General features: G+C 44.2%; 2 protein-coding genes across 3 annotated transcripts in view; one reads left to right on the plus strand and one right to left on the minus strand.

The window, feature by feature from the left end:
* DZANK1 (double zinc ribbon and ankyrin repeat domains 1) overlaps positions 1-379 on the minus strand; it is a 51,118-nt gene extending 50,739 nt beyond the window's left edge. For both annotated transcript variants that reach the window (XM_054986062.1, XM_054986061.1), the window contains exon 1: positions 304-379. The gene's annotated coding sequence lies outside the window, so the exon portion shown is untranslated. The remainder of the gene's footprint in view (positions 1-303) is intronic.
* A 121-nt stretch (positions 380-500) lies between these two features.
* Positions 501-19,172, plus strand: POLR3F (RNA polymerase III subunit F). The gene is made up of 9 exons (XM_054985494.1): positions 501-570; positions 736-853; positions 2,808-2,875; positions 4,545-4,612; positions 5,500-5,612; positions 10,439-10,582; positions 15,261-15,368; positions 17,622-17,813; positions 18,914-19,172. The coding sequence occupies exons 1-9, from the start codon at positions 527-529 to the stop codon at positions 18,989-18,991; spliced, it is 933 nt and encodes a 310-aa protein (XP_054841469.1). The 5' UTR covers positions 501-526; the 3' UTR covers positions 18,992-19,172.
* The last annotated feature ends 5,650 nt before the right edge of the window (positions 19,173-24,822 follow it).

Consider the following 24,822-nt stretch of genomic DNA (forward strand, 5'->3'; position numbering starts at 1 on the left):
CGGCCGGGCCCCGTGCCGGGGGAGGGCGGCGAGGAGCCTCGCGCGGAGGCCGGCGGCCTTTCTGGGCGCTCTTGGGGACTCCGGGGGCGGCCACGGGGTCTGCGGGCGGGAGGGGCGGCGGGGGGCGGCTGGATCCGCCTCCGAGAACCGGCGGCGCTGCCTGGGGGCCCGGCCTGCGTCCCCCCGCCCCAGGCACAAGCCAGGAGGCCCCCGTCGGCCCAGCGCAGGCGTCGCCCGCGGCTGCCCGGAAGCGCCTCGCAGGAGCGGTGGGGCGTCTTGCGAGGCGCCGCCCGGCGCACTTACCGGCCGAGGCCCGAGTGGGGGGCAGGCGCGGGGGGGGGGCAGCGCAGCCCGGGCCGCCCTCCGCCCAGCGCCCGGCCCGCTTCGCCTTCTCCCGGCGGGCCCCCGGGCAGGGCAGGGCAGGGCAGGGCGGCGCGGCTGGGCCTCCCGACGCGTCGCCACGGCAACCGCCCTCCCCGGCGCCCCGCTGACGTCACTCTCCCGCGCCCGCAGCTGAGCGGCCGCCATGGCGGAGGCGAAGGCGCCGGAGCCGCTGGAGATCGAGAGCAGGTAGCGCCGCCGCCCCGAGGCCCGGCCGGGGCCCAAGCCGCGGCGGGGCGGAGGCGCGGGGCGGGCGGGCGGGCTGTTGGGCGGGCGAGCGCGGAGCCGCCCTCAGCGGAGCCCCTGGGGCCTGGGTTGGGGCCTGGGCCTGAGTCGCGCCTTCTCCGCCCGCAGGATCCTGGAGCTGTGCCACCAGTTCCCGCACGGCATCACCGACCAGGTGCTCCAGAATGACCTGCCCCACATGGAGGCGCAGCAGCGCGCCTCGGCCCTCAACCGCCTCCTCTCCATGGTGAGCCCCCCCCCCCCGGCAGCGCCAGAGCCAGGAGCCCCGCGGCGTGGGACACTGGGCGGCACCCAGGCCGATGGTTCACACGTGCTTATGCTGCCCCCGCGGCGTTTGAAAATACCAGACTGCGTGAACAAGATTGTAGGATAGGTGCTATATAAAACCCGTTAATTCTGAAATGATTTTGCTAGGATATCTGAAAGGGTTAATTGTACCTTCGAATCTCAAACTTGTAATGTGTTTACTGATCGTCGTTAAAATCAATACGGATTCATACTGGGGTGGGGTGGGGGGAATAGAAGAGCCACCTTTTAAAAAACCTACAGTGCAATCCCCAAAAACTAGTCTAAGCTCATTGAAAACAATGGGTTTATTCCAGGGTAACTCTGTTTAGGATTTCACTGATATCCTTGAAAGATCTGGTCTGCCTTACTATAGGTAAAGTAATAAAGTGACTATGTGCATATCAAAAAGTGCTAATTGAATCAATATACATTTCTCTAACCATCATCAAATTTTCACATACTCAACAAAAACATACAATAGTAATTTACAATAGATAACATTCATAAATATCACTATACAGAAAGAATGGCCACAATAATTATCCAATCCCCAGCAACGAGAGCCTAATAGTAATTCAACCCTAAAAGTGTCCTTTCAAACCACCTGCAATAGTGCTGGAGAAAAAAATCTCCAGGGATGGTGTTCAACAGGTAGGTGATGATCCTTTTATCATTTAATTCTGTGTCTTTTCTTCTTTTCTCCGGTAGATTGGTGGACACAAGCCTCATCGTGCTGGGGGAGGTGATCCAGAGACTGGGGCCGATATGCAGATGATACTCCAGTTAATTGTGCACTTCCAACAGATCCCATGGAGGCTGTGGAAACCATGTGTGATCCAAGTCTGTGTCCTGAACTCAAGTGACCTGACAGCTGATAATTACCAGCTGAGTACACCAGTATTGGAGCGGACGGAATCCTTCAGATGAAACCTGTGTTATCATAGCCGGCCCCAGTTAGGGCTAGGAGGGCTTGGACCTGGGCCATCCTTATCGTCCACCAATCTACCTGAATAAAGAAGAAAAAGCACAGTATTAAATGATGAAAGGATCATCACCGACCTGTTGAACATCTTCCCTGGAGCTTTTTTTTCTCCAGCACTGTTGCAGGTGGTTTGAAAGGACAGTTTTAGGGTTGAATTACTACTAGGACCTCGTTGCTGGGGACTTGTATAATTGCTGCGGCCATCCTTTTTGTATAGTGATATCTATGAATGTTATTTATTGTAAATTATTATTGTACGATATTTATTGTTGAGTATGTGAAAATTTGATGATGGTTAGAGGAATGTACCTGGAATCACTGACCGCTTTATGATATGCACGTGGTCACTTCATTAGTATGCTTATAAAGTGGATTTGATTGACCATTGTAAGACAGTCTCTAGTATCTTTCTCCTGGTCGTGGGTGATCCATTTTAGGTTTCAGGTACATACCAGGAGTGCCGTGGGTTATTTTTACTATAGGTAAAAGCAGATTGTCCCATGAGTGAAGAGTGATCTTATTGATTCTTATTTATACTGCCTTATTTAAGCCACCTTGGATGTAGAAAGGTGCAGCATAAACATTTTAAATACATGAATATAATCGTCTGAATTAAAAAGTTCATTTATAACCTTTGCGTTTGCTTTAGGATTATAGTTTTAGATTGTGGCATTTTAATTACTTCATATTAGTGCTTTTTTTAAATTAAGCATAATTTTTTGTTTGATCAAGTGATTGAAAAATGTGAAGAGGAAAAGCTCTTTTTTATGATTTCAAAGCTTGTCAAGCAATACACAAAATTAAATGTATCCAATTTCATAATTGAAGGACACTGTGGTTTTTTAATGCGAAACTAGTAAAGCAACATAATATGACAAAATATTAACATACTGTTTCTTTTTTCTGTTAGGGACAACTGGATCTTCTGAGAAGCAGCACCGGCCTTCTCTATAGACTCAAGGAATCTCAAAATGCAGGGTGACCTTGGGGGCTCTCGAATCTGCACTTTCCTACTTTGTTTATGCTACAGCTATAACCAGGCAGACCTCTGCAATCATTTTCTCAGCATGGCTGCAAGGGGGTCAAGGGGCATGCAGAGTCAGTTCCAATCTCTTACTCTTTATCCTCCCTCTAATTGACCTCCCAAAGCCATCTCAGGGTCAATGGAGTTACATTGCCAAGGAAAAAGATAAACCCATTTACCTGATGTACATTAAGTTTGCTTTTAATACTTTCAGATAAACGATGTGCAGATCTAATCACTAAAATATGTTAATTTATAACTAGAATATACCATCTAAAGGGTTAAACTACCATCTAGAAGGGTATAATTAGAATAGATTTTAGATAATTTTATTTTTCCTAATTTTCGGACATAGTACATTTTATTAAATGGGATGATTTTGCTAATGGATGGATGTAGCCAGAGTTTAGCGTGATCATAATGACTCTACCAGGTTGATGGTTTTAAGAATATGGTAAGAAGACATTGTTGCATCAATTTTTTTCATGTGATGTTTCAGCCCCACCCACCTCACGGGGATTGTTGTGAGGATAATAATAACAAACTTTGTAAACCTCTCTGAGTGATCGTTAAAGTTGTCCTGAAGGGCGGTATATAAATCAAATGTTATTGTTATCATCATCATTATTATGTCTTGTGGTAATTTCTGGTTCATTATTAAAGGCCATATGCTATAACTAAGTGAGGATATATTTTATCCTTAGTCACTCTCTTCAGACACCCTTTGCTAAGAACCCTAGATTTCTTTTATTGCTGCTTTTTGTACTAATGTGACATTCTAAATGTTTGTTTCTCCTTCTAAAACTATAACATGGATGAACTAAGGAACTCCCCCCCCCTAGCAACAACGCAAAAAACTTGGGAATTGAATTGCTAAATCATCATAATAAAGGATATAGAAAGAGTCTAGGAAAAGGTGCAGTCACTGACCAGCTGATCCAGATGGTCTGCATGTTCCCATCTTCACCCATAAAGTTGTTTGCTTCTGATGAGCATCTTTAAAATACTGTTTTTGAAAAGAGATTTCTTGGCCACCTTATCAGGGTCCTGCTTGAGGCAGCTTACACTTAAAACAAGTTAACGGCGTGAAAACAAGCTGGCTCTGCTTATGCTTGAAATATTTTTCGTTTTTACCCAGAGCAGGAATTTTTCCAAAAATTATGCCCGGCAGAAGCAACGGTAGTTCCTCTGTTTTCTGACACACGTTCAGACAACATATGCAAGACAGTTTCTGGTGTAGGAGATTGAACTTGGAAGCGGCGGGGAAGAGCTTAGGGTGAAAGAACAAATTGCTGGTCCAACTGTAAAACTCCAGCTGAGATTGTCCATTTCTATCCCAGGCATTCATAGCAAAATACTTAGCAGAACTACTTAATGGCAAACGTGCATATCTATTCCCTATGAGTTCTACCATTTGTTACTACATCAGAAGAAATGCCAGTAGAAAAGGCTCCATTTTTAAATGACCAGCTAGTGTGAAAACTGTCTCTGTGTTATATGCTAGCTGGTAGTTTAGTTCCTTTTTGGCAATTCAAAATATATCTGGTATGCAGCTTGAGAGATGGTCCGACACCCGGGGCACTGAAACCTAATGGCTGCTCCCCTTTATTTTGTCTTTTGCAGTAAAATGAAGGGATCTGACAATCAAGAGAAACTGGTCTATCAAATTATAGAGGATGCAGGCAACAAAGGTATCGGAGTGTGGAGCTCCCTTCCTCCCCGACCTGGTGGCTCACTCAGCTGTACACTTCATGAAAGCACTCCACTTCTGTTGCTTGTTAATTATACGCTCGTGTTAACAATTTTATTGATAACAAGAGGTAACAACAAATTAAAACCAGAACTGCAGTACTAACTAAGAACATAGCAGTGCCATCTCATTAGAACCGTATGTCCTAAGAATCTCAACAAATAGCCGTAAGCCCTCTTTTGGGAAGGCCGTTCCAAAGACTGCCGTCTAGGACTGAGTGTTGCCCCTCTTCTCTAGAAGGGGTGGAAAGGATCAGCTTGCCAGAGCAGAGGGTGTTGCACGTGTGCCAAAGGAGCAAAGATCACACGAGGATAGAATATAATACAGCGTTTAAGTGAAATCTTTATTTATACCCCGCCTTTCCTGTGGGGCTCAACTTAACAGCAGTACATAATATAATGAAACTCTGGCTAAATGGCATTCAGAAATGCCTGCATAAGCAATGTGCCCTGCAAGTCTGGGATCTTTGACCAGGACTGCACTGAGGGCTCCTTAGCCAACATTCTTCACTCCGTGGTGAATTTCCCCATATAGTTATGCTGACAAATCCCAGACTTTCAGAGTCCCCTTCAGTTTATTTGAAAAACACACCATCATTTCACCAAATATCTTCACGTTTTAAGCTGAGTTTGAGAAAAATGCGTGCTGCTGGTTTATTTGATGCCGTAGGATCAGGACTTCCTCTCGTGCTGTTGATTAGGGGATGGAGGACAGTGTTGGGGTGAAGAGAAAGACTGGGATCTAGAGCCTGTGCATACATAAGCACTCCGTCTGTGCAATGTGTAATTCCTTATACCAGTAAGTTAATTGTCTATATTTCATATACAGGTATATGGAGCCGGGATATTAGATATAAAAGTAACCTTCCCTTAACTGAGATCAACAAGATACTGAAAAACCTGGAAAGCAAGAAACTTATCAAAGCTGTGAAGTCTGTAGCGGTGAGTGAGTCTTAATTTTGAAGAAGTGGAGCAATTTAGGAGTATCCTTAAAGGCAGATGCGTCTGGCGGGGAGGACTGTGGTTATCGAGGGCTTGTGCTGCAGTGCTACTGAACTCTTTTTGATTTTGCTACTACAGACTAACACGGCAAACTCCTTTGAATCTTTACACAAGCAAACTGATCCCCACACCAAAAGGAGCTGTCTGCATCTCCATATCAAAGGAGTTGTTTACATCCCCCCTCTCCTCCTTCCCCCCCCCTCCTCCTCTATATTTGGCCAGTTTCCTTCTGCCCTCCATGCATCTGACGAAGAGAACGTGATTCTCGAAAGCTTATGCTACAATAAAATTGGTTAGTCTTAAAGGTGCCACTGGACTCTTTTTGACTTAGCTGCAGAGTTGACCCAGTGTTTTACTGCAGGCTCTTGAGTGCGGAGAATGCAGAAGCGCCATCTCTTGAAAGTGGAGGGTGGTGCTGCTTTGAAGGTCCGCAGGGGAACTGGGTCAGGGGAATACTGTTCACCTGATGACACTTCCCAGTAGCAACCGGGATTTAACCCCAGCTGTGCTCGTTGCCAGATGCTGCAGCTGACCCTGACTCCTGAAGGAGTTTGCCGCTGGCTGTGTCTCAGGTTTCCGAAAGATACTGCTATAAGGTTGCTTTGATGGTCTAACCACTGAGGAATCAGGATGTGGGTTGACTTTAAATCAAGGTGCTTTAAATCATGTTTCAAATCTCCGAGAGGGAGCACGTTTTGAATAACTTTCCATTTATTACTTATACTTCCTTTTGAAAAGTGCATACTAATTTTTGTTGTAATAACTGTAAAAACACATTGATTTAAAACCAAATAGAATCTTTATACAACCTCGGAGGACGTGCAGGGCCCAAGCATTATTTTCCAGGCCCAGTACAACCTTGTAAAATGCCCCCCCCCACACACACACACACAACACACCAACACCACAGTCCCTCATCCCACGCATACAATCTCATAAACCATGAAACAGTTGGTTTTAGTTTTGAAATGACTGTTTTACAGTCTACATTTCTGAAAAATGCCTGCTTTTGTTTAATTACAACAGCCGTCCTGTAAGTCCTACAGGTCTACTAACTATTTTGTGGCTTCAGATAGGAAAACTCGTGCATGCTGCAAGAGGCGCTGGTTGGAATCAGTGCGCAGTGCCGCTTCTTTCCAGCCTTCCTTTTCGTGTGGGTTGGTGTGCCCCTCTTCCTTTCTCATCTGGCTGACCCGCCCCACCCCCACCCCCCCAAAGTAAAGCATTTCAACCAGAAGGAGGGGCTGGTAAGAGTGATCTAGGGCAGATCGTCTTCCTTTTAGTGGGAAGGTTGTGCCCTTGGGCTGAGCCAGATTAGGCAGTGGCTAAGCATAAAAAGGGGGCAAAAAGTCACCTAGTGAGACCAGATGCCACTACTTATTTATTTAATTTAATTTTTTAGGTTTATATTCTGCCCTCCCCACACCAGGAGGCTCAGGGCGGATCCAGCAGGCTCAGGGCAGATAAATTTAAATAATTTAAATAAATGTATTTATTTATAGAACATTTGTATGCCACCTTTCTGCCCAAAATAGGGTTCCCAAGGTGGTGAACACTAAAACACTAAAAAAAGCTTAAAACAACAGTTGAAAGCAATTTAAATTTAAAGCAATATTTAAATTAGTATAAAAATAATCCCATAAACGCACATACACATAACACAAAAAAACAGGGAGGAAGGCCAATAAATGTTCTTGGGGGTATGCCAAACAACACCAAAAATAGTCTTCACCCCCCACACCCAGTGGAAGACAGCAGTAGCAGGGGACAGCTGGGCCTCCCTGGGGACGGAGCTCCAGAGTTTTGGTACCACAACTATTCTTCGCGATGAATGGAATAATGATCTGGAGCATCCAGTTTTGCGGCAGCCATGGGCTAAGGCCTTCAGCCAGATACGGCCTTCAGCAAGATACCTGTTGCTACTGTGGTTCTTAAGTTACGACTTAATCAGCAAAAAAATATTTTAGGGAATATTGGACACCACAGCATCTTTTTACTATTGCGGTATCTAACTGTTCATCATTGTTCTTCTGTACAGTCCTGGCCTGCCAATGGAGAAAGACTTCTTCAGCTTCTTTAGAGCTCTGTTAGGGGCTCCTTCTCCTTGGCCACGTAGAAAACTGCTTTCCTGCCTAAACGGGCACATGACCTACCGGAGGAGCTAAAGAGATTTTTCTCCGTCAGCAGGCCTGTGCGTGTGCAGCGAGCCTCCACAGAAGAACTTGATGAACAATAGTTCCAGGTATGTACAGCCCTGTTTTGGCAGAGTAGTTCACAAAATGCATGTCTTAAGCATACCTTTTGGTCACGTTTAGTCATTTGGCCCTTTGGGGAGGAAGTTATTAGTCATACTAATTTTGTGTTAGAAAACTCACTTATTGGTGGGGGGGGGGGATGTTAATGTACTGTTAAACTACTTGCCTGTCTCTTGGAATCTACCCAATGATCAACAGAAACGGGCCTTCCGCGCCCTTACAGCTGCTAAAGACCGGAACAATACTGGAAAGACAAAAGTCTACCTCCTTTAAATCACTGGATTGAAGACCTTATAAACTTACCAGCAATTGAACATACAGAATATAGAAGGCAACTGTACATGGACTTATTTTTAGCTGTTTGGAAATCTTTTATAGATAACCTGTGTATAGATTTGCCAGCACTGTTTTCCTTCTTTCTCTTCCCCTCGCCCCTTTCTCTTCTGTTTGCTTTAAAAAAATGTTTTTGCACCAATAAAAAATGAAAGGGGAAAAAAGCCTTGAATTGGGACCAGAAGCAAATTGGGAGTCAGTGCAGATGAAACAAGACTGGAGTGATATGGTCCCTACAACCCACTTCAGTCAGCATTCTGCATCAACTGAAGCTTCTGGACATTTTCAAGGGCAGCCCCACACAGAGCACATTGCAGTAGTCTAATCTAGGTGTTATCCGGGTGTGCGCTACAGTGGCAAGATCTTCCCTGCCCAGCAAGGGCAACAGCTGACTCACCAGTCAAAGCTGGTGAAAGGTACCCCTGCAGCTGCTGCCACCAGTTTATCCAACAAGTCCTGGGTCCAGGAGCACCCCAAGTAACAAACCTGCTCCTTTAGGGGGAGTGCTACTCCACCTAAAATGGGAGATAACCCCTTTCCCGGGTCAGATCTTCCCCCCAGCAGTAGTGCCTCTGTCTTGCCCAAATTAAGTTTCATCGTGCTGTCCCTCAGCCATCCCAAAACTGCCTCCAGGCACCTGTTCACAGTTTCCACAGCCTCCCTGGGATCTGCTAGCAATGTGAGATATGGATGTTGAATAGCGTGGGGGACGAGATGGAATTCTGAGGTCTGGCAGAGGCCAGGGCAGCATCCCCCAGCTTAGCTTCTGAGCTCGGAGAAGATCAGGCTCACCTGGGCTATCCAGGTCTGGGCTGCGTTACAGAATATTATCTCTGCTGCAGGGGGAGTGTTACTTTTAAAATAGACACGTGAACCAGAGACCCTGTCTACTTTAAAGCAAATCTCTACTCCCTAAACCACAGAGCTGTGTTGAAGATAGCCATCCTTTCCTACAGGTTACCTTTTGCAAGTTAACAAGCTTTTGACTGGGAGTGGTCAGAAATTATTTATTCTACGTATAAAGTGAAAACTGAAAATCAATCTAATCAGTCTTGAAACAGTCAAATATACACAGATCACAAAGATATGTATTACAGTTCCATTTTAAAAGAAATAGCAGATGAGCATAAATGTTGTAATACCTTATTCCATATATCGTAGAAGAAAGAAAATTAGAAATGTAAGAATCTCTTTAAAGCCATTTCTGAAAGATTAGATAGTATCATGCAACTCAAGAGATTTGGGGGGTCTTTGGGGTGTGGCTATCTAACATAAATGACATGAAATCCGTATGACCATATCAACATCCTTTGATTTGTTGCCTCCATCCGCCTGAGATGAGAATCCAGAGCTTGAGGATTCTCTCATGGAATAGATGTTACAAATGAGCAAACTGTTTGCTCTTTATCTTGTAAAATTGTATTCTGGGCAACGATCCCACCATAGAAGCTTATCTGTTCAAGAATGTATAGCAAGAACTTGACTGAACTTAAAAACGTGAAAATGAAGCAGTTGTCAAACTTGCTTCCCATTTTGTTCAACCGGTAATTTTATTGTCAGACAAGAGTTTGCAACAGTTACTTTTTAAAGGCAAGTTAATAGCTGTAACTTAAAAAATAACTAACCCACCTGATTGTTTTGATTTTAAAAGTATTTATATGATCTGTTACCTGCCTCATGGTAGTAAACCGGAGAAAACACCTGTCTTTTGAAAAAGAAAACTGTTGAGTTACGCTAGTAGACTCTGACCCTTTTGGACTATGGCCTGCCTTTAGCTACTGCCTGTAAAATACTTTGGGTTTTAAATTTTTTAACCAGACATGGCCATTTTCCTGCTTTTGTCTATGAGGTGGCCAAATTTAGTACACGAGGCTTATCATTCATAGATGGAAAAAACTGTACCTGCTGAAGTTACATCTCGTATGCAGCTGTCAAGAACTTTTAATTGTACTGCCCACCTGTGCAGTTCATCATCTTCTATAAAAAAGTACTATTGCTGTTAAACTGACTTACCGTCAATCCCAGGCCCACTAGTAGAAAGCTCATGGATTTCCAGGTCTGCAGCAATGCCTGCTTATAATATATTGCCATGTAAGCAGGTATTTTGTGACCCTAACAGTTATTTCCTCAAGAAAAACACCCAACTGAACAACAATCTCTGTTTCTTTCATTTGCTAGGCATCCAAGAAAAAAGTATACATGCTATATAATCTTCAACCAGATCGTTCTGTGACAGGTGGAGCTTGGTATAGTGACCAAGATTTTGAATCTGAATTTGTAGAGGTTCTGAACCAACAGTGTTTTAAATTCTTGCAGACCAAGGTGAGCGAGCTTCCCGTTTTCTTGTTTTGTGTCCAGTTTTATTGATTGCTGCAGTCTCAAGAACGTCTCAGAAGAGTTCCCGGCTTTGGGAGTTTTTCATAGGCTTCGTTTTGCTTGGCTGGCAAACTTGAATGAGCTCAGATACTAGTAGGAGCACCTGGTGGGGCCACGTGGAGCTCCTCTGCAAGTTCTTGGATTGCGGTAATTTTATTTTCTTTTTGAAAAGACAACCTCACAAGTGACAGCAGAGCAACTGCTTATTTATTTGCATCACTGATTCCCCACTTTTCTCCCTAATGGGGCCCAAAGTCGGCAAACATGGGTCTCTCCTCTGTTTTATCCTCCCAACAACCCTGTGAGGTAGATTAGACTGAGTGTGTGTGGCTGGCCCAAGGTTGCCCAGCAAGCTGGGACTGGAACATTTCTTGTGACTTCAGCTCCGTTACTCGTTGGCCATAATACTTAGGAGATAAACCCGTTCAGGTTTTTTGCCAGGTATGCGCACCTGAGGGAGAGAGACCAGTTTGCCAGGTTCCATCATGCGCTTGGGTGACCAGGAAGCAGGACCTTGGCAGGGTGGGGGGAGGTTCTGCAGGTTGCTTAAATTCAGGACTGGACCCAGTGCAGCGTTTCCATGGACACTGTGGCTTTGCATGAGCCCCGTATGCCATGGAAGGTGGTCTCTCAGCGGCGGCACACCCTGTGGCCTGGCTGGCCTTATGCTAAAGAGCGGGACGGTGTGCATCGTGGACCCAGTTAAATGAAACTAGCTAAGTCCTTCCTGCCTTGAACTGGAGGGTCCAGGTTAGCCTGATCTTGTCAGATCTCAGAAAATATTTAAAAACATCATTACCTATAATGAAAAACATCATAGAGGGCATTTTAAGTGGGGAAAAAATCAAAATACAGCATTCTCTTCTTGGATAAGCCCCTGAATTCTTACTCCATATTTCAGATCTTCATGGGGGATGGGCATACCCAACAAACAGGAGAGATGATGCAAGCTATTTCTTCTCCCCCACCAATCTATCCACCTGCCCTGATAGGGAAAGATCATAATTACCACCTGGTATCTCTTTAATTGTAATCTATCCTTTCCCTCAAGCGCAGATGTGGAGGAGATGTTACCAGGCGAGGGCTTACTCTTTACAGGAGGTTTTCCTTTAACTGCTTCAGAGAAGGGACACTTCCCTACGTTTTGAACTGGATCCTCCTCATTCTTTATGGAAGAGTTCAGTAGATACCTAGTTATAAACTCCAGTTTTCCATATATTATTTATTTATTAATTTATGTCATTTATAGTCCGCCTTTCTCGTTGAGACTCAAGGTGGATTACGTAGTGTGAGATTAGTACAATCAGTAGCAAGGACGTTTCTATACAGTGTCAAGAACATTTCCATAAACAACGTCAAAGGGTAAATGAATACAAGTATACAAAGACATAGCATTAGCAAGGATCCAATACGGAGTTAAAGAATTGCTGAAACAGAACATAATCAGTTCTAGGACTGACATTAGAGAACATGAAGCACAGGTAGTATATAGGAGTACATATTTAAAGCAACAGATAATATGTAAGGCAACATAACGGTAAAATCGATAGTTTCTAACTCATTAGCAAAACATGAGTTTCCTACAATACTGCTCTCCTATCTGAGTAAAAAGCCTTTTTGAATAATTTGGTTTTGCATCGTTTGTGGAAAGCCAGGAGATTGGGGGCTCTCCTGACCTCCTCAGGCAGGCCGTTCTACAGGGTAGGGGCCACCACAGAGAAAGCCCGTGTACAGGCTGCTGTGGATTTCGCCCATGTACAGGCTGGCACCTGCAGGAGACACTGATCAGATAAGTGAAGTTGCCATGGAGGTACATAGGGAGGGAGGTGGTCCCGTAGGTATGCCGGACCAAGGCCGTGAAGAGCTTTGTATGTAATAACCAATACCTTGAACTGAGCGCGGTAACTGATAGGTGGACAATGGAGTGACTGTAGAATGGGGGTGATGTTCAAGCTCTTGCTTGCTCCTGATAACAGTCGAGCCTCAGCATTTTGCACCAATTGGAGCCTCCTAGTTAACTTAGATGGGCGACCTATGTATAGAGCATTACAGTAGTCAAGCCTTGATGTTACCATAGCATGGATCCAGGTGGCTGGTCGGCCGTGTCAAGATAAGAAGCCATCTTCCAGGCTAGAGTGAGGTTGTAGAAAGCATTTTTTGCAGCTGCCTTAACTTGTTTTTCTAGTAATAACGCTGGATCCAGTATAACCTCAAGGCTCTTAACTGAGTCTGCAAGGGTCAAATGAACTCCATCGAAAGTGGGGAGTACAATGTCTTTCAAGGTCTCTGACTTCCTAACAAGCATCACTTCAGTATTGTCTGGGTTCAATTTTAATTTTTCAGCTATTTCATTATGGCTGTCAGGCAGCGATCAAAGATTTCTACTGCAACTTGTGGGGACCTGGATAGCGAGATACAGAGTTGGGTGTCATCTGCATATTGACGACACCCAACTCCATAGCTGCAAATGAGTTCTCCTAAAGGCTTTACGTAGAGGTTGAATAACATGGGAGATAAGATGGCGCCCTGCAGAACCCCACAAAATAGCTCCCATTCTGGAGGCAGCAGATCTCCAACAGCTACCCTTTGAGTCCACTCCATGAGAAACAGTTTAAACCAGTCCAGGGCACATCCTTTGATGCTCACTTCTGTTTCTAAACACCTCAACAGGATGGCATGGTCTACTGTCTCAAAGGCTGCAGACAGATCCAGGACGAGCAATAAGGAGGCATGGCCTTTGTCTATATTCAGACGGAGATCATCCACTAACGCTACTAGTGCTGTCTCTGTCCCATGCCCTGGTCAGAACCCAGACTGACAACGGTCTAGAGTGCTAGAGTTTTCCAAGAGGTTGCATCTACCCCGCCCTCCCCTCTCCTCCTCTATATCTGACCAGTTTCTTTTGGCCCTCCATGCATCTGACGAAGAGAACTGTGATTCTCGAAAGCTTATGCTACAATAAAATTGGTTAGTCTTAAAGGTGCTACTGGACTCTTTTAGAGTTTTCCAAGAAGATCTGGAGTTGGTCAGCTACTGCCCTCTCCATCACTCTGCCTAGAAAGGGCACGTTAGAGACTGGGCGATAATTGGCCACATCAGTTTTGTCTGGGGATGGTTTTTTAATTAGGAGATAGATAACTAGTGTCAGCAATAAGGATAATCTGAGAGGCTAACAAATCAAGTTCACCTGTCTTCTTTTTAATTTGGGATTCCATACCTACACTAAATGATTTTTAAGAATTCCCTCACTTGTGTCTGAATCAGTCTCTAAAACTTCAAACAGATTTTTTGGAAGCACAATGGACACTTTATTTGTTGAAAAAAATATCCAGTCTACTTTGCTTAGCTTCTATAGAAGGTTCTCCTTCAGTCTGCCATGCCCGTTTTTTGCTCATTTTGGCAAATAAAAGGGAAAAAAGTTGCCACCCGCCACTAACCCTGATAACGCAGTGAAGCTCAACAACTTCAAGGGAAGGAGGGAGGAATGAGGAGAAGCCGAGGGCACACGCCCTCCAGCTAAACAACAGACTGAGAACAAACGTCAAACCGCTATGAATAATAAAAAACTAAATAAAACTAGCAGCCGTCTAATGAAATAAAAAAACAGACTAATAACAGCCTGCAGCAACCTGAATTGAACTAAACTAAAGGAATTAATATCAAACCTACGTGGCGCCTGCAGCCTCACTCCACACAGCACTCCCGTGGCTGGGAATAACGGGGGAGAAAACAAAGAAAAGTTATCCAAATGTAAACGAGTGTATCTTCTCGGTCCTCTGAAACTTTGAGATCGTCAGAAAACCAAAAGAAAGAAGAAGAAAAACTACTGCTCAAAACATCCCGCCACCCCTACATTGTTAGACCTAATAGGGAGTGAGGAAAGGGGACAGACTATCTGCCGATAATATTCCCCACCCAGAAAATAAAATGAGAAAGACAAAATAAAGTCAAAGAAGCATCTGAATAAACTTAAAAGAACAGTAAAAAGATAAGAGAAACAAATAAAGAACCAAAATTAGCAAAATAAAACTCCTTAATGCAGAGCATAGCCAAAAAGTGTCAGCCGAACGAGTCCCGTGTTGAGTACGAAGCTTAACTCAGCCCTTTGCAGGGCAGTGTCCCAGTGGATGCTCTGCCCTGCAGCTCTTGGAGCTGGTGGTTCACGTGGGAGCCAGACACGTTGCGCCACCTAAATGCTTCCTGCAGTGCATTCGGGGAACGCATCCCTGCGCGGAAGCAGCCCCATCAACATTTCATTGAAAAAGCCCTGCCGGTTTATGCACGTGTGCATGCATGCACACAGGTCTCTACGATGTGCTGGAGCCCAGCACCACTCCTCTTGATTCTAATGGGTGGGCATGCCGATGGTTCACACACTCTGTTGAGCCTTCGGGATATGTGCCATGAACAACTGAACGTCCTTCTGCAGCATTCATTTTAAAAAGGAAATTCTGGCAGAGACAGACGGTGTAGTTATGCTGTAATCTGGAGTGACCTGTTTTAGTCGGGGGGTGGGGGGGGGGACATCTGTTTAAAATGCTTGCCAAGCCAGTGCTGAGGAATGTGCTCTTAGCACTGAAAGGCTGCCTGCCCAAGTTCGTTTCTGTCCCTTGTAATTCCGTAGGCTGAAGCTGCTCGAGAAAGCAAGCAGAACCCCATGATCCAGAGAAACAGTTCGTTTGCATCCTCGCATGAAGTGTGGAAATTCATCAGCGAATCGGGCATTAGTAAGGTGAGGCTGAGCGGCTGTCCTGTGACTCTCTCCCGTGTTCCGGTGCCTGCCACCAGAGGAGGGCTGTTCTTCTCTTCAGTTCCTGTCCGGGGAGGCTGGCGGCCGCCTGCCCTTCCACGCTCCATGTTTCAGCACCCTCTTTGGCTTCAAACGCTGCTTCTGTGAGACCAGTTTATGCTTTTTGTCCCTTATCCTGACGATCCAGAAGTGCCCTGGGCATGGTGGGAAGGAGGCTGCCTTTCAAACCCTTTTATCTTTTATGAGAAGCGGCTCAGAGGCAGTGGGCATAGGTAGTGAGTGCACTCACTGGGTGTGGCCCAACAAGATATGCCCAGTTAATACTATTGATGTTTTAATTCTTGGAATATTGGGGCAATGGTTTGTATGTTTTACATGTTTTTTTGACATAGAGACGGAGCAGCTGTGTTTTTTAGAAAAACTTTCTGAACGGTTGACCATTAATGAAGACAGCATTGTCAAAACACATTTGGTCTTTTTTTCTAATTGACAAAATAAGAGTTTTGTATGTTTTGATTATTTTGCTGTGCTTATTTCATATTTATTGAAGGATAATTTATTTATTTTCATTTATACCCCGTCTTTGTCCCCAAGGGGACCTTAAGCATGCCTCACCCTCAAACCTAGGTCTCTCCCATCATGGTCTGACACTAACCTCTACATCACTGGCCCTTAGGGCTTGTGTACAGGTACCACGACTTCTTTTATTTTGGAGTGAACACCTTTTGTGCACAGTCTCTTCCCAAGTTTATTCTCCTCCAAGGTTTTCCCCATTCAGAATGTATAGCAGAAAAAAGTCTAAAGACTCTCATTTTTCCCATGGAAAACATGAGAAATTTGGGGGAGTATTGAAATATATCTCCTAGGAAGTACTTTCTCTTCTTGAGTGAGGAATATCTTGCCTTCAGAGCATTTCATCTATTCCAAATGTACAGGATGAAATGACTTCCCAATGGAAAAAAAGACATTTGGGGGAACGCTTTTATATTGTAGACATACATAACGTTTTCAAGAATTTTTTTGTTTAGATATAAATAATTTTGCCAACAGTTAATCAATATATCTAATTATCAGCTGGTCTCAATCTGTGAATATGGAGATTGGAGACTTGAACAGGCAGCCCAGGTCTTTCTACAAACCTGAAAAACACTCCAGATTGCCAGAAAAATCTGAAATCTAAAAAGGGGGGAAGGGTTAAAATACCCCAAAATAATAAGAGGCAGTTTGTATGCTATAATGTGTTTCATGATAATACATTTAAGAGTTCCGTTTTTTCAGGGTTATGAAGTTTAGCTTAATATCCAAACATGCTGGCAGTCCTGTTGTGAATTTATGAGTTTCTGTCCAAATAATACTTTTTATTATTATTACAGAATTTGTTTTCTGCCTCCAACTTTTATTTTTCCTACCTCTCAGATGGAAAAAAATAAATATTCATGTGCTATGGTAGCATAGGGTGTGGCAGTTTGCAAATCTTTTTTGAAGATTTGCAAGTTTTCTTACAGAAAATGAAGATGTTTGTCATTCTAAATTCTGTAAATTTGCCAACTAGTACAATTTTATATGCTAACTAAATTATAAATGATGCCTTTTATTGTTGTTCAGTCAATAAAAGAAGTTTAAATTTAATAGGAAAGTAAGAATTGCATACATTTCAATTTTTCACACAAAAAAATAATTCCTGGAAAGAAAAACAGATTCCCTCCCCCCAGGGCTTCAAAATTTTCAGAAATCTTACATCTCTAGGTGTGCCCAGCTGTTATAATCCAGCCAAAGTCCAACACATTTCTTCCTTGTTTTCACTAGGTAAAATTTAAGCGGATGTTTAACTTTGTTTCTTATTAATTTTTAAAGTGGAAATTCTGACTGGTGTGGCAATTTCATTTTTCCATTGGTATTTTAGATTGATTTTCTTTATAGCCAGAAAACAGTTTTTCTTACACGGATGTTCAGGATTTTGTAAGAGAGAGATATTTAACATGCGAGTCTTTGTGTGCTGTCTTTAAGTTCCTGATTAATATTAAGGGAGATCTCATTAAGAAGGAACTTAATTTCTAACTCCTCTAATTTCTGTTCTGTTCAGAAACTCTTGTGTCTTTTTGAAGAAGCGAGAAGCTCTCCCATGACGGCTCCATGCATCTTGTCCAGGGTTAACATTCTACTTGAAAAAGATCAATCAATTTTCTTTGTTTAAAAGTGCCACTTCATTTTTTTGTTTATCCCAACAAAAAATAGGTGGAATTGTCAATGGAGGACATCGAAACCATTCTCAACACATTAATCTATGACGGAAAGGTAGAAATGACCATCATTGCTGCCAAAGAAGGGACAGTCGGCAGTGTGGATGGGCGCATGAAGCTGTACAGAGCTGTCAGCCCCGTCCTCCAGCCCACGGGCCTCGTCCGGACCCCTTGTGGGCTCTGTCCGGTAAGTGGCTGCTTAAGAATTGTATCTTTTGCTGATGTGAACAGTGGAATTTGTCAAGAAGCCGGTTATGCGAATTAGACCACAGTACTCACCAAGTTGTGTATCTGATAAAAATGTTGAAGCAGAAATGGATTGTGTCACACAACAGAAGCTTTATTTAGAGTTGGGGCTGCACTGTGCGCCCTCTTGGATGAGTCCCGTTCTTCTTAGCAAGACTGGGGTGATTACGATAATGATACATTTTTACTCTGCTTTGTATCCAAAATTGGTTTCCAAAACAGCTTCTAGCAATTTAAAACGCACCGTATGGCTTTGTTACAGGTTCGTTTAATACCATTTGCTGAGCATCCTCTGTCCCCACAGCAGGTTCCTGCACAAGAATCTGGCGACATGAATTAAAAATTAATAATTAAAATTAAATTAATAATTAATACATTTAATACAAATTAATAAATTAATAAAAACTTAAAACCCAGTGCTGCTGGACTTTGCATGTGAATTGCTGAACGGTCCTGTGTAGGCCCCAAAGCCTACAAAACTGAAAGGCCCGATATGCGCATACAGTGCTGGTGGTATAGCACCAACCACTTGTTGGGGGGTGGGAGGGGAATGTATCTGGCCATGATTTCCCACGTCCCATCCCTGAGCGGATGGTTGGTACGGTCACTGCAGACCCACTCAGCCCAGCCCCACTGGGAGAAATCCGCTGCTTTGCACTCACGTGTGAACCTGGTCCATCAGTTAGAATGACTAGCACGGGCTCCGTGACGGGTCCCCCCGTGTTCTGAAATATGATCAGGGAGGATGGGGGGGGGGTGCTTTCTGTGCTCATGCGCGCACATTGGCTTGCCTGGTACCGAGTTTTCTGAGCTTTGGCCAAAAAAATTTCTCTTGCTCGCTGGTCTTCTTGTGTCGAAATTCACCTTGACAGCAGTGAGCTCGCCTGTTTCAAATAAATACCTTTCACGTTAAGTAAATAGTTACCCAGACGATCATAAGCAAAGCCATGTTGGATCAGGCCAGTGGCCCATCCAGTCCAACATTCTGTCACACACAACTAACTGTATCGGTCCCTGATTTTGCCCTGATTTTGCCCTTAGGTTTTTGACGACTGCCATGAAGGTGGGGAGATATCTCCATCCAGCTGTGTTTATATGACAGAGTGGCTGGAATTTTAGCGGCACAATGAGAGCTGTGGACTGCGAGGCCTTCCTGCACCGCACATCAGGGAGCCGATTATTTTTGATAACACGTTTTTGCTGAGGAGGAGTTTGTTTTTAACTGTAATTTGTTTCAAAAGAGCATCTCTCCATACATTCCTGAACAGCTGTGCACTGCATGATTAAAACTCTGAAAACACATGCGTCTTTTCTTTCCAAGACATGTACAGGTAGATGAAGAGGGCTCTGTGTAGGGAACTTGTGTGTTGACTGGCAGAGAGAACGTGTCTTGCTGTGCTTAATGAAACTAAATTTGTTCGTGGTGGACATGCCTTTAGCAACGTCACAGCGCTGTGAGAAAGCAGCTGGCCTGCAGCACTGGAGACTCGGGGCAGGCCACACAAATGGTCCTTTGTCAGTGACTGGGCTTGGGACTTGGAGCTGTACTGAAGCTGGGATTAGTCTTGTATCAATGGATATCCACGTAAATTCAAAACGTTTTATTTCTGACAACGAACTTCTTGCAGAGATCCCGAAGATGCAGAGCAGAATGGTTAATGAAAGAGGTAAAACCATCAAAATAACTATTCAGGGAGGAGCACACCTCAAAACTTCTAAGCTGCTCTTTTGTGTGTGTGGGATTAGGGGTTTGAAAGTCTCTGGAAAGTTTTAGATTCTGTGCTTAAAAAAAATACTTTGAACTCCTCCAAACTTTGTCATTTCAAAATGCTAAATAAGATCATTACATGTCTGTAGAAAGTGATTAAGTTGCATCTCTTCAATTTCTGCCAAGTCACTCCAGAACACAACTCGCTCAAAGACAGAAAATCATTAGCTTATTTGTCCAGCAAGGAATTGGGAAAGCTGTTTAAAATCTTCTTAAAAGATTTACTGTGTTTTATTTAAGACCATCAAGATGATTTAACTCGTCAGAATGAATAGGCTCCTCAGTGAGGAGGCTCAGATTTCGTAGAGGTCTGTTGAAAAATGCCCAACTTGCAGCAGGGGAATCGTTGAGGCAGATTTCTCCCCCCCCCCCCGCCCGTCTGCAAGAAGGGTGTGTTGTGTGTGTGTGTGGGGGGGTGTCTCACTTTGGCTCCCTTCTGTGCCTACTACTTTCTCACTTCCATGCCTCAAGCCCTTACACCTTTTGGGGCTGGCCACTGGTGCCATGTTCTTTCAGTTACAACGTGTGCTTTGGCATTTTTTGTTTCGGTACCTGATATTGTTCCTTCTTTCGTAATAATGCTTTTTGCCACTGACATGTTTAGCCCCCTTCTAATTTTTTAAACCTCCTTTTCTCCTGCAAGCCCCTGAGGGTTTGCCGAAACCTGTATCTCGGGTCTGGGTGGCACTGTTGAGTGGGTCTTTGCTCCGCACCGGCATCCAGAGTTAGGAAAAACTTTGACTTTGCATTTGAATACCACTAAATGTAGGTTAGGAGCAGGGGAGCCCCACATACAATATCAGCTGGATGCAAACCAGAAGACTGTTTTATAACTATAATACATAAAGGAAAAACTCTGATATTCAGAAATCTAATTTTTCTGAAATGTGGATTGTTTCTACATTCCAGTAATTCTCTATGCCGAATCTTTCACTATGAGGACTTGTGACTTTACCAAGCCCTCTTTCTCCTAGCTAGGAGCTCTCCACCCCCCTTAGACTCTCCAAACAACTTGTCAGTATAACATGCCCCTGCCTTTCATTTTGACCTCAGAACCACAGAGGTCTACCAATAACAACATTTGATTTATATACCGCCTTTCAGGACAATAGCCACTCAGAGCGGTTTACAAAGTATGTCATTATCCCCACAACAAAAATCCCCCTGTGAGGTGGGTGAAGCTGAGAGAACTCCAGAGAACTGTGACTAGCCCAAGGTCACCCAGCTGGCTTCAAGTGGAGGAGTGGGGAATCAAACCTGGCTCTCCAGATTAGAGTCCTGCTGCTCTTAACCACTACACCAAACTGGCTCAGTAAAAGGCACACGCTAGAAGGGTACTTGTTTTAATCGGATTTCATTGATAGGTATACAGATGGTGCACCTCAGTCATGCAGTTCAAAATAATTTTTATATTATGGAGCAGTATTTACTTGAGTCAACTTTTCATCAACCCGCTTTATTTTTTATAAAAGGAACACAATTTAGCAGTCTTTTAAGAATTTTTAAATTGTACTTGTGCTCTGAGCAAATTATATACATTCTCAGATTTGCTCAGAATTCAGCAAGCTCCCACAAAGGCCTGTCACAGCAGTTTGAAACCTGCTTCAAAGTTTTAGTCTTCTCATCCCCCCCCCCACACCCGCCAAACCTAAGCATACCTTCAAGGTTTTGGACGGGGGCGGGGGAGAGTTCACAATCAGTCTCTTCTGGCGCTTTTGCTTCATTTCTTTGTTAAAACTAGCTTCTAGATGAGACTGAGGAGAGGCCCCCGTCGCATGGGACGTAGATGGGAAGGAGGTGGGGCACTTTGAGAAGAAGAGACGGTGCTTCTGACTATGAGAAAGAAGTGCTGTTGCCTCTGTGGGAGAGGGTGGGAGGGGGGCGTTCTGCGGCTGCACTTACCGGAAAGAGGGTGAGAGAGAAGTGCCGTGTGTGTGTGCGTGTGTACGTGTGCACACGTGCAAGAGAGAGGGGGGCAATATCCACAAATTCCTTCCCTAGATGTGGGATGTGTAAATACGGTATACCTGGTTCATTCTCTGAGTGTTACTAGCTGTTACAGTGTGATTGGCATGCTTCCTCTGCATCCATTTTGAGTTCTGCTATGGATCTGGTATCCCGTGGTAACTGAAGCGGCCTACGTCTCCACAGTTGTCATGGTTTAGTTGTTAAAAACAATTATAATTGGCCTTTCTGAAAAAAACTGGAGGTAAGTGCAAAAACAAAACATGGAAACCATACAGTAACCCCCCAAACAGCAGAGGGTCCCTCAAAAGTATTCTAAAAAAAAAGTTTTGCAGACCCCCACCCCGCCAGAGAAAGTGGCAGGATGTACTTGCCAAAGGAGCTTGTTGAAGGAAGAGTAATTGCCGATACCTTTTGTTACATGCCACGTCCTCCAAAATGTCCTAACACTGTGACAGCCTTGCGCAAACTGGAGGACATGGCCTCCTTTTTAGAGTCAAGCCATCTCACTTCGGATCTTCCTCTCTCCCTACCGTCTTCCACTTTTCTTAGCAGTCTTGTCTTCTCATGATGTGACCAAAATCCAATAGCCTCAGTTCAGACATTTTAGCTCCTAGGAAGAATTCAGGCTTGATAGGATCTAGAACCCACTTGTTTATCTTTTTGGCTGTCCATGGAATCCATAAAATTCTCACCCAGCGCCACATTTCAAATAAATCAATCATTTTCCAGTCAGCTTTTTTGATTGTCCAATTTGCATAGTGGATGGATACGTAGTAAATAATAATGGAAGTGGAAAATTGCAGCTAATGGTATGGAGTAGGTCAGTACTATACAGCTAGGGAAACGTGGAAGAAACCTGAGGAGAGGCGCTTCTTCAGACATGGGTAAGGGGCATAATGGGCTTGATAGAAACCACAAAGTTCCTGTATGACTGGTTTTGGCATTTGAGGGGAACATGGTTGGACCAGTCCTGGTTTCTGTATTTCCAGTGCATGGACACAGAGGAGATGCCCCAAAAATGCCTCTTCGTAGAGAATGTGCTGCTGTAAAAAAAAACAGCAATAAAGTGAAGTGTTGTGCCACAGCCTGAATTTCACAGAGAATGGATACAAGAGCAAGCTGGTAACACGGCCTGGGGGATCTGCCCCCCCCCCAATCTTTTAAAATCCAGCCTGATAAAGAATTCTGATGAGCTCAAAAACCTGTACAATATTTTGTATTGTTGGTTCTAGTAAAAAGTACAAGGATTTTATAGGTCAAACTGAGCCTGGAGTTACACAGGAAGTCAACATAGAGCTGACACAGGAGTAAAGCAGTAAGCCGCTACCTCAGCTTTAGTCTCTCCCCCCTCAGGAGAAAGCGGGGGACACAACAGTGGATCAATGGGACGTTCTGTACACTTTTTGAGCCACTGGAGAGATTGTGCGGATAGATAATTAAAACTGGGCTAATAAGATCATAAAAATGGCCTGCCTTGTAGAACTGGTCATAGATCCAGAGGAGTTGGCCGTGTTAGTCTGTGGAGTCACAAAATATCTGATGAAGAGAACTCGAAAACTTATGCTACAATAAAGTTGGTTAGTCTTAAAGGTGCTACTGGACTCTACTACTATTTTGTAGGATTGGTGTAACAATTGCTGTGCAGATCCAGAAAGTGTCAACAACTTAAAACTCGGTACCTGTGCAGGTCCTGCCATAGAAAATTCACAGATTGAGGGAATAGTTAGAACCATTGTGGCGTAATATTTAGGCTGCAGGACTACAGCTGAGAAAATGTGCGCTTCGGTCCTCACTTGCCAAAAACTCTCTCCATTTCCCTGAGCCCGACAACCTCCCTCTCAGGCTTGTAGCGATAATAAAATGGAGGAGAGAAGGTCCTACCCTGAGCAGTGGAAAGCCAGGATGGAAACCAGGACTAAAAAACAAACAAGAACATTCTAGGTCCAAATCTTCCATTTAATAGAAGGTGCTTATTATTACTACTACTGTTTGATTTATGTATCACTCTTCAGGACAACTTAACACCCACTCAGAGAGGTTTACAAAGTGTGTTATTTTCCTCACAACAGTCACCCTGTGAGGTGGGGGGGGGGCACTAACATAGACTCTGGTTCCCATGCCTGCAACAAACCAAGATGCCAACTTTGCTCTCATAGAGATCCGAGCAACACCATCAGTGGACCCCCCCACAACATCAGCCATACCATCTCGGGTTCATATACTCCTGCTCATCCTCCCATGTGATTTACGCCATCACGTGTCAGCAGTGCCCCTCCACTCTCTCCATTGGACAAACTGGCCAGTCCCTTGGACAAAGAAGTAATGGACATAAGTCTGGCATCAGGAACCACAACATTCAAAAACCAGCAGGGGAACTTTTTAACCTTCTAGCAGCAGTTATCCTGCAGAGTAATTTCAAAGGGAGATTAGAAAAAGAGACTGCTGAATTGCAACTGATAATAAAACCCAAGGCAATGGAGTCACCTGGACTGAATCGAATCAAATACCTTTATTGGTGTAACAGGACATACATATACACAGTCAGCAAGGAGACAAAAAAAAAATCCCTGGCCCCATCGCTTAAACCATTCCTCTTCAATGCACAGCAAAGAAATTTAGCCACAGGCTCAATGATCCCAGGGTTATGGGTGGATAGTAAAAGACATGTCTTACTGTCATCCGACTGACCTTCATGATTTTGAAGCAAAGGTTCTAGATAAATGGTGCAAATATCACAATACAATAAGCAGTACAGGAGAACATGTTCAGTACTTTCTATATCCCTCAAGCCACAGGCACAATACCTTGTGGAGGAAGGAATTTTCTTAAACCTCCCATGCATTACCACCTGAGACAAGAGCAGCGAGTGACCCTGGCTGCTGCCTGGGTTCAGGACCCCTCAGCCGTGTCTTCCATTTTCTATTAAAAATGGATCCCACCCCCAACTATTCATATAATGTGCATAAATTTCTAAAAATGGGAGACGGCACTCCTCCTTTCAGTCACACTTGCTTTGCTCTCGTAGCAGCTTGAGCTCCAGTGACCAACCAGCAGGTGAACATGCCTGGAGATATGAGGGCCAGCCAGCAGTAGTGGCTGTTAAGGGCCCAAGAGCGAACCGGGCAGCAAGGGTGCATTTCTGGGATCAGCTGCCAGTCCCAGGATGCATTGCTACCATGTGCGCCAGCAGGTGACGCTCGCTTATTTCGGCGTA

This window comes from Eublepharis macularius, chromosome 7 (genome assembly GCF_028583425.1).
Source record: "Eublepharis macularius isolate TG4126 chromosome 7, MPM_Emac_v1.0, whole genome shotgun sequence".
Lineage (NCBI taxonomy): Eukaryota > Metazoa > Chordata > Lepidosauria > Squamata > Eublepharidae > Eublepharis > Eublepharis macularius.

Coding starts and splice junctions, on each gene's coding strand:
- POLR3F (XM_054985494.1), top strand. CDS start 527: ATGGCGGAGGCGAAGGCGCCGGAGCCGCTGGAGATCGAGAGCAG. Junction 4,613..5,499: donor AGAGGATGCAGGCAACAAAG/GTATCGGAGTGT, acceptor TTTCATATACAG/GTATATGGAGCCGGGATATT. Junction 5,613..10,438: donor AAGCTGTGAAGTCTGTAGCG/GTGAGTGAGTCT, acceptor TTCATTTGCTAG/GCATCCAAGAAAAAAGTATA.